Genomic DNA, 9,957 nt, shown 5'->3' on the forward strand with positions numbered 1-9,957 from the left:
TATTTATTTATATTAAAGATTCATCTTCTCAAATCCAAGTAAATCGATACTTTTTCTTTTCTCTTCTCTTTCGCTTTTACGTTTCGAGGTTTCACCGCTCTTTTATTTTTCATTCAATTTTTCATCTTTTCCATTGGTAAGTTTATTCCATGTTTGACTTCAAAAATGGAAAAATATTTTTTTTTTGTTAAATTGCGTACTTTTATTCAACTAATATAAACTATTTTTAATATTTTGTTATTTTTTCTATAAAGTTTATTTTGCAAATTTTTATCATTAATAATTTTTCATATTGTTCATTTAAATTTTTTTTAAATATTCATAATTTCATTGAAACAATTTAAATTCGAAAAAATTCAATTGTATATGATAATAGGGTATTTGGGTAAGGTATGGGTATCCGATAATCCGACGGGTATGGGGATGTGGATGAAATTCAATATCCGATGGGTATGGGGATGGGTATGAGGATGAATTTAATAAATGGGTAGGGTGATGAATGTATGAAATCCGACCCATACCCTACCCATTGCCATCCCTAAAACTCATTATTTTAAAAAATATTTTAACGTCATAATTTATAAAAGAATATTATAAATAGATGTATATTCAAAATCACAAAAACTTTTGTGAGATGATCTTGCGAGTCAATTTTATGAGATATATCTCCTATTTGGGTCAACCATAATAAAAATATTATTTTTATGCCAAAAATATTATTTATTATTATAAATATTTATAGTGTTGACATGTCTCACAGATAACCGTCTCACAAAAGAACTATTAATTAAAAATATATTATATATATATATATATATTATCTATTACTTACATTTGTTTAAATAATTAGTAGAAAAATAACTTAATATTAAAAAAGCACGATTATATTTAAATTTGAGACCCAAATTTGAAGTCGTGGAAAAATTAAATTGTCGGTAAAACTTGACAAATGATATATTAAAAAGGTATGGTTTATGTGTTGTTTAAATGTTAGAATTTGGAAATTTAGATAATTTAATTGTCTATAATTTATTATATTAAGTTTGAGCACATGATAGTAACTACCTAAGAGGACACCAACTTTTCCTTCCTATTTTACCCTTATATAATACTAATATTACATTTTTGTTTTTTTGTTTTGTTTTTTAAATTTCAACACACATTTTTTTTTATTTTATGTCAACAATTCAAATATCAATTTAATCACTCCATAAATTGTCAAATTACACTTTAGTTCATCGATAATGATAAAAAAAAATTGTACACACGCATCGCGTGTGCATAGTAACTAGTTTATTATATTGTTACAATACTAGTTTGATTATTTTTAATATAGTATTATGATTGAAAGTAGAGTTTATTAAATTAATCATAAAAACTCTTGTAAAGCAGTTTCACAAGTCAATTTTATGAGAAAAATATTCTATTTGATTCATCTATGAAAAATATTATTTTTTATTGTAAATATAGACATGATTGACCCATGTGATACCGTCTCACAAGAAACGTACATACTCTTAATTAATTTATAATTATCATACAATAATATATTTAAAAGTAATTTTGAAAATAAATTTAATGTGAGCATCCAATCGGGTATCGAACACGAAAAATCCTACACGACCTCAACCGATATTAACTGAATTTGTTTATATATATACTAGTGCACCAACATGTGTACAATATTTTTTTATAATTTATTTGGTTTATATTTAAATGAAGATTAAAATATAATTATAAGATATAGTGAGAGATTATACTGTAATTTTGATATATAAAATAAAAATAAATAGGAAAGAAAGTAAAATAGAAATTAAACCTACAACTTGAAGTTTAGGAAACAAAGGTCCTGTCCTCTAACCTACATGTGATTTGCATTAAAATTTTAACATTTTATTAATATATATAATTATTAAAACAGACCATGATACCAAAAATTAATTATTCTAAATGTCTCATATTTAATAATACAATGTCTATATATATATATATATATATATATATATTAAGTCGGGTCAAATATCGAGGACATACCCGAATGCCCGCCCCCTAATGGTTATAGCATACCGAGATCAGCCTATTGGTCAGTGTGCGCTTGTGGCCCATTCCATCAACAAACAAGAAAATAATTGTAATAAATCCCAAGCCGCAATAGCTCTAAATTCTTCGAAATTTCTACAACCCTAATTTCCAGTCTCTCCGCGATTACTTCGGCATCAATGGAGCCGACGACGTCGTTGGACGAAGAAACAGCAAAGAAAGTAATTCGCCAGGTTGAAATCATCGCTGTACCTTTGTTTTCTTGCTTGATGTAGCTATTGATTTAGTTTTTGGGTTTGGATTATAAAAGGAAGGTTTTTTTTTTTTGTTTTTTTACGTGCTATCAGTAAATTTTATATTTATTTCTGTTGCCTTGCAGGTAGAGTTCTATTTCAGTGACAGTAATCTTCCGAGAGATGCTTTTATGAAGAAAACCATCTCTGAAAGTGAAGATGGGAGTATCCTTTTCCTTGTTAATGAAGTTAGTTCTTGTGTTACTACATGGTGCATGTGGTTGCTCACAGCTTGATATGCTATGATATTTTTGTTTTCTGTACAGTAGTTAGAATAAAACTATAAATTTGATAGTTTATTGGTTCGTATGCTTATGAATAGTATAGTAAATTTATAAGATATTTAGATATATGGATAGATTGCGCTAACCGTCTGGGTGGCAACATGACTGCTCAATAAAATAAAGGAGATAGGAGAATATTTTTAGTGGTTTACTAAATAAGCTTTTCATGTTCGTTTCCTCGTGATAAGCTGCTTAAATTATCAATAAACCAGAAATTTCTCACACGGTTGTAATGTAGATATTTTTTGGCCAAAATGATTACGGGCTTTGCTGAAACTTAGTTTGGGCTGGAGAGGACAAGGTACATGATTTTTAGTTTAGTAAAATATATACAATGGTGCTGTTATTGATTTGATGGTATCCACAAATTTGTTTTCTTAATTAGAAGCCAGTGGTAAGTTTGTCATTGATTATCTCATTTTCACGAATGAGAGGTCATTTGGGCTTGGGTGAGGTGAAACCAGAAGATGTAGCTGATGACACCATTATGGCTGTTGTGGAAACTTTGAGGACCTCTACATTCCTCAAAGTTTCAGAAGATGGTTAGTTTTTTCAAGCTTGTCAGGATGTTATATGCTTGGATGAAATGCTTTCATGTCTTACGTTTTTTTTCTCTCCTCCTTCTTCTTAAAGGGAAGAAGGTTGGTAGAATTACCGAGCTTGCAAAGGCGGAGGAGGTCATGAAACAAGCAGATGTTAGAACAATTGCTGCCTCACCACTGGAGTATGATGTGCAGCTTGAGGATGTTGAGTCTTTCTTTGGCCAATATGCTAAGGTATTTCTCACCACAGCTAAATTTCCAGTGTTAATTTTGAAGATTGCAATCATTTACTTAAAGCTTCTATTGTGCGGTTTCTGAAGTGTGATTTCTGGTGACTGATCTATGCCAGGTTAATAGTGTGAGGTTACCTCGTCATGTTGCTGACAATAGGTTGTTTTGCGGAACAGCACTGATTGAGTTTTCAAATGATGAAGATGCTGCAAAAATTTTGAACCAAACCTTGAATTATTCAGGGGCGGAGTTAGAGTTGAAACCGAAGTAAGTACGAAACAGTTAAGGGCATACGTTTCTTATTTGATCTTAGTTGTATTTTGAAGTCTCGCTGTGTTGAGTACAAAAATTGTTATATTCATGTTCCAATTCTGTTAACTAGGAGTTTTCCCACTTGTAGACAGTGGTCGGGGGTTGGTGGTGTATAGCACATGCTTGTTTTCTCTACTGTACTCCAACTTCATTATTCTTCTTGTAGAATGTGGTTTGTCACTTTCTCAAACAACATTCTTTGACAGCCTTGAAAGCATGGCATACCATTGTATTTTTCATGGTTGATTGCATTTGGTAGTATCCAAATTTTATACTGGCACTGACATGAATATAATGAAAGGTATATTTTTTGTGTACTGGATTGGTTTAACCTAACTTTTGTACATCTGCATGCGAACCAATTGCAATCTTATGGACTCTTTGATGTAAAATGTGCATCACATCTCAGGTATGAATGGCATGAATCAAGTCGTTGGATAGATGCTTGCGTTATCTTATTTCACTTCTTTTTTACCCTTTTCCATTTGCTATGGTTGTTGACCTCATTGCTCAGCCATAGAGAAGGCTTCCTTGTGTTTGATTCCAAATGTGAGCCATATCTTCCTGATTCCAACTTCCCCTTCAAAATAGTTATTTTCTTTGTATTTTCTAAATTTTAACCTCATTTATCTTGAAGCTCGAAAGGATGGTTTTACATTGCTCCATCCCCATTTAATTAGACTCATTTTGTTGTTGTTCTCCTTACCTGATGACACAGGAAGGACTTCGATGAAATGCGAGCTAAGCAAGGGATAGAAGTGGCAAAGACTCGGCCCCAAAAAGATGCAAATAATAAGGACAATGCCAATGCTGATTCTGAACCGGAGTGAGTATTCTGCGAAAAAAATTGTGGCAGAGGTCCTTATGTTTCTTCTACTGTTCTTATCTGAAGCTATCATTGTGACAGTTATCCCCAAGGGTTAATTGTTGCATTTAGATTGAAAAGAATCATCGCTGGAGATGACTTGGAACAAAATGGAAATCAAAAGTCCATGAGTGATAATGTTGATGCACCTGAAAAAGATGGTGAACAAGCTTTGCCACTAAATACGTCTGGAGATACCTCATTAGATATCGTGGTAGATGTTAAAGATATGGAGAATGATGAAGAAAATGCAGAGGGTGAAGAGGAGGTGGATAAGACTGGTGCAGAGACTGTTTTCCAAAAATCTGAAAAATCTTCAGACATAACAGATAATAAGAAAGACCAAGGATCCCGTGAAGAAAGAATAAACATTGAAGCTTACAAGGATGACCAAGATGTTGTTTTAAGAGAGGACCTAAAACATATTTTTAATAAGTTTGGTAATGTTAAGGTATTGTTTTCTAAATATTTTTATTTTCTTTTCGTATTCATTGGCATGCATATAACTTCCCCTTTCTCCTATACAGTTTGTTGATTTCAAGTTTAAAAGTGATTCGGGATATATAAGGTTTGAAGATGCTGAAGCTGTTCAGAAAGCACGTACTGCTGCTGCCATTTCTGAGAAGGGTGGTCTAGTTGTGAAAAATTTCATTACCATTCTTGACCCTTTAACTGGTTTGTGTCCGACCCCTTTCATTATTATTCTAATTTTTTCATTTAGTTGCCCGAAGAAGATAATGTCTTGTGAGTTACCATGTGACAGTTAATCTTGTACTTGTTTCTGTCATCATCACTCACCACTAATCAATAGCTTAATCTTCATCTTCCATCCCACGATGCAAGAATTTTTTAACTTTTTCTTTAAAAAAAAACACAGCCTTATTGTAACAAACTACCACCGGGTTGCGAACTTGGATCTCTGGTAGCCTTATTTTTGCAATTTTCAATCTCTTTGTGATTATTCTGTCACGATAGGTGATGCCGAGAAAGAATACTGGAGTTTGCTTCGGGAGAAGCAGGGGAGGCACCATGACAATCACCAGAGCAACCACAGGAGGTATGTTTGTCATTCATAAATTGGTTGCACGTATAAATTTTAGTCCACCAGGTCGATACTGTATCCATCTCGTTATCTTCTTGATGTTTAACAGGGGAGGAAAGCACAAGAGAGGCGGCAGGAATTTTGGTGGAAAGCATTCTCGTTCGAGAGAGAACGACTCGACGAATCGTCCCAATAAGTTTCAAAAAGTTTGACGAACCATTTAATCGTGGTTCATGATCGACAATTTTGTGACACCGGTTTTTATTGCCGCTGTTCTTAACCTGTGAATGTTTGATCTACGAACTCGTCCGTTGATGCTATTCGTTTTCGTCAAAGTCCACAATATTTATCAATGATTATCATCCCATTCTAACATTTTATTATATTCTAGTCTTAAAGTATCATATTTTTTTAAAAAAAATTATAATATCTCAAATGCTACCAAGTACTAAAAATCAGTATATATGGATGCAATGCTATCAAAATATTGTTTAATGTTACACCAATACTAGAGGTATGTTATTTCAGAAAGTAAAACCAACAACGCTGCACGATTTATTTATCATGTATACACACTTTCTTAAAATGGTACATAAATGTAGCCATACATGATAACATGACAAAAATCCTGTAAGGGAATTCCCATCAACAAATTAATTCCAATATAACAATCACATTCAATCCAAAATCCCTTCACATTCAATCCAACATCCCTTCACCAAGTAATCTTAGATTCACAAGAAGTTTATGGAAAATAAAACTTTTATGTAGCACTCTGTAATTATTTTGTGTTCAATCCCAACATCTCGTTCGAAATAAATGACTATGATTTCATGTACGTTTTCGCTACAACTTATCGTTTAATTCTTGATTATATAACATAATGGATTCTAGAAATTACATTAGTCTCCGTACATTAAAGACTCACAGCCTATCAGATGCATTAAAGCGAGAAGCATCGTGAAATAGTGAGTATAAGATCTATGAGTAGTTGGTTATAGGACAAATGAGAGATTGTTAAGAGTAAGTGTTCAGCGATCCAAATTGTGGTTTGAGCTTTATGACTCTAATGTAAAAACAATATTTATTTTAATAATATTTTACGGTTTTATCAAATTATGACATTTACTTTATCTGTATACTCATGCAAGCTGCATATATAAAATCTTTGAATATATAATAAGTACTAAGAGGTCCGTCTTTTAAAGTAAAATCATGAAACTCATTAGGAAATGTACCATATATTCTAAAACTGGCAGCTATTAAAAATGGATCAGTGGAAATTTTGATCTTAAAAAATTTTCAATTTTTATTATATAAACAAGATTTGTATCATTGATACATCGAAACTGTCAGATCGTCGATCAGAGTTATAACGAGTTCACAATTATTTGTTTAGTGAATTTGAAATTTACTAATTAAATAATAGTAATAGTAGTAGTGATATGTACAATATTCTCATAAAATATTATATAGGAGTCTATAATTAATTAACTAATAAGTTAGTCAAGGAAATTAAATAATGACTAAGAATCCTAGTAACATAAGATAATGACTAGGAATCCTAGTAACATAAGACTTGTGTATTTTTTTATAAATATGTTATTACAAGTTGATAAAACAATACACACAACACAAAACATAAAAATACACAACAAAATTCTTCCTCTCCTCCATCTCAATATCTCGGCCATCACGAAAATTTTGAAGAAAATTTTTTGGTCGAGACAACCTCTATCATCGTTGCCCATCGTTGTTGCACCAACTCTGGATTTCTGAAATTCAGGCATCCTCGTCTCAACGCATAAATTGTTTAAGATCTCTAGTATGATCTAAACAAGGAACAAAGTCTCTGACCGTGAACTTAATTTGATGGTCAGGAGAGAGATCCGTTCGAAGGAATATATAAGAAGGATTATCTCAGCTTAAAATCCGAAATAGTTTGGAGCAAGCATTATATACGCAAATATAACAATTCTAAACATCATATGAATGTTTAAATTCATACGACACTCAAGGAACGTTTCCAATGTCGAAACAACATTTTTAAACTTATTCTGTTTATTGGGTGCGAAAAAACGGTACTCCAACATTTTTAACTATGCAAGCCTTGTTAAGAAATATGTAGACATTCAAAATAAAGCTCAGCAAGTATTTGATCCAGTTTTAGTTGAATTTGAAGTTTCATGCGTAACTATTCCAAAAGTTAAAGTTTCGCTCTTAGATTTCATTGTGTACCCCCTCAAAAAAAATTCCCAAATCCAATTGGCGACAAACACAAAAGAAGGAACAAAAGGATAAATTTCATCAATCTGAATTCAGATGTGGAGCATGGATTCAACATTACCTGGACCTGGCTCCGTCCCGTACTGTATTTAACAAAATAAATAATTAACTAAAAAATTTAAAATAAAAAATATGTAAACATTGACTTATGAAAACATAGAACAAGAGTATTTAATATTTAATACCTTCAAAAACATGGAGCTAAAATACTATTGAAGTTGTGCTCTTCGATTCTTCTTAGAATAAACTGATTAATTATTAAATCGTTATCAATTTTTTCAACCAAATCTCGTTAGATGTAGATTACCATAGAATCTCCGAAAACTATGCTTCCATCTTGTTACGAAGAGTTGTTTCAACAAGTTTCATTACTGAAAATGCTCGTTCCGTTGTTGCTGTTGAAACGGAGAGAATTAAAGCAGACAAATCAACCTGTCAATTAAATAAACATATCAGATTCAATAAATAAGTAAACGACGTAGATAAAAAATGTATAAATCACCTGTCAATCAAATCGTAGGTTCCTGAATTATTTGTCTCAATTAATCTTTGACATAATTCAGAAATAGTTAATAAATTCTGAAATCTTTCATGGCCAGCAACTTCAAGTTTATAGTGATCCTATTGCATTCTCAAGTGATGCAAATCTTGTGAATCGAAATCAAGATAATAAAATTTCTCAGTAATTCGATAGATAAGATCAACATTAAGAAGCTTACATTTTTCTTTAGGTTACAAAGCACAACTAAGTTTAAGAATTTTAACTGCATCATCATTGAATCTATTATTAAGCTCTTCAACTTGAAATCCTATTGCAGCTGTAAATACATCAAATCAATAGTGGTGCTCAACTGTGATTGAATCATTTTGTTGACAAGAATGACCTGTACTAGATTTATAAAGAGCTTCCATGTGAGGTATCTCAATGTCATACTTGACACAAACTTCTTTCACATGACTAAGTAAGAGATCAAATCCTTCTTCTCTTAAAGTAAGAAACAAATGTTTAGTCTTTGAAACATAATCCATTGCACTTAAAATATCTAGAGATTTCTCTTGCAATGCTCGAAAAAGCAGATATGTTAACCCCATTATCTTATGCATCAAGTTTAATATGAATATGAAATCAAAAGACTTCATCGTAATCAATGCAACACTAGCTTTACCACGAATGGAATTAGAAGCTCCATCATTCAACATATTTTCTAACACGATAATCACAGAGCTATAAATATCAATCATGCTACAAAGTGAGTCGGAATTAGAACTCCAATGAGTCTTTCCAGGTCGTAGTAAATTTCCAATTTGATTACATCCTCTACCTGTATCACGTTCACCATTATCTACCATATGTGCAACTTCAATTTTTTGAGCAGAATGTAACTCACCGTGTCGTTTAGGAGATACATTGATGATATTACAAATGAAATTCAATTTTGAAAAGAATAACCAAATGGATATCTCTTTTTCAGAAGCTGCAGTTAATGCTAGTTGAAGTCGTTGAGCAAAACCGTGTACATTATATGCAAACGAGCAATATTTAAAAAAAAAAAAAAATTCCTGCAATCCATTCCAAGAAACGAGCATATTGCTAGCACCATCATATCCCTGTCCACGCATGTTTTGGATATGCAAGTCATAACGACGAAGTGCATCCAATATTTCTTTCAAGTGTTGCAGCAGTTGTATCTGTCACGTGCACAATGGCAAAAAACCTCTCTCGTAAAAAGCCGTCAATATCCACAAATCTTAATACAATACCCATATGCTCCTTGTTAGATGCATCTCTCACTTCATCAACTAAAATGCAGAATTTTGCATCCCCAATTTCTTTACGAATCTTGGCTCTCACTTAGTTGGAAATGATATTCAAGACATCTTTTAAAATATCAGGTGAAGTATACTTTGCATTCTTTGGAGCTTTCTCTAAGACGATATTTCCAATACTCTTATTCATTTTTCCTATAAAATTTATCATCTCGATAAAATTTCCACGATTATTAGAAGATGGAGTTCATCATACCCTTTAAATGCACATGCTTGCAAAGTGAGCCATCAAATG

General features: G+C 32.0%; 2 protein-coding genes across 4 annotated transcripts; one reads left to right on the top strand and one right to left on the bottom strand.

The window, feature by feature from the left end:
- The first annotated feature begins 2,092 nt into the window (after positions 1 to 2,092).
- Positions 2,093 to 5,984, top strand: LOC140831058 (la protein 1-like). 3 transcript variants are annotated; one of them, XM_073194777.1, is made up of 10 exons: positions 2,093 to 2,273; positions 2,420 to 2,498; positions 3,010 to 3,159; positions 3,251 to 3,393; positions 3,509 to 3,657; positions 4,421 to 4,528; positions 4,610 to 5,018; positions 5,095 to 5,242; positions 5,543 to 5,624; positions 5,719 to 5,984. In XM_073194777.1, the coding sequence occupies exons 1-10, from the start codon at positions 2,220 to 2,222 to the stop codon at positions 5,819 to 5,821; spliced, it is 1,425 nt and encodes a 474-aa protein (XP_073050878.1). In that variant the 5' UTR covers positions 2,093 to 2,219; the 3' UTR covers positions 5,822 to 5,984. The 3 variants fall into 3 exon arrangements, with proteins under 3 accessions (XP_073050878.1, XP_073050879.1, XP_073050880.1); XM_073194778.1 differs by lacking the exons at positions 2,093 to 2,273; positions 2,420 to 2,498 and adding an exon at positions 2,539 to 2,918 and having other exon boundaries at positions 3,003 to 3,159; XM_073194779.1 differs by lacking the exons at positions 2,093 to 2,273; positions 2,420 to 2,498 and adding an exon at positions 2,539 to 2,918 and having other exon boundaries at positions 3,006 to 3,159.
- A 2,235-nt stretch (positions 5,985 to 8,219) lies between these two features.
- On the bottom strand, positions 8,220 to 9,245 carry LOC140830257 (uncharacterized). The gene is made up of 3 exons (XM_073193540.1): positions 8,780 to 9,245; positions 8,661 to 8,713; positions 8,220 to 8,327 (listed from the first exon to the last, which is right to left on the bottom strand). Exons 1-3 carry the CDS (start codon positions 9,243 to 9,245, stop codon positions 8,220 to 8,222), a joined length of 627 nt encoding a protein of 208 aa, XP_073049641.1.
- Positions 9,246 to 9,957: the final 712 nt, after the last annotated feature.

Source organism: Primulina eburnea, chromosome 4, assembly GCF_022965805.1.
Source record: "Primulina eburnea isolate SZY01 chromosome 4, ASM2296580v1, whole genome shotgun sequence".
NCBI lineage: Eukaryota > Viridiplantae > Streptophyta > Magnoliopsida > Lamiales > Gesneriaceae > Primulina > Primulina eburnea.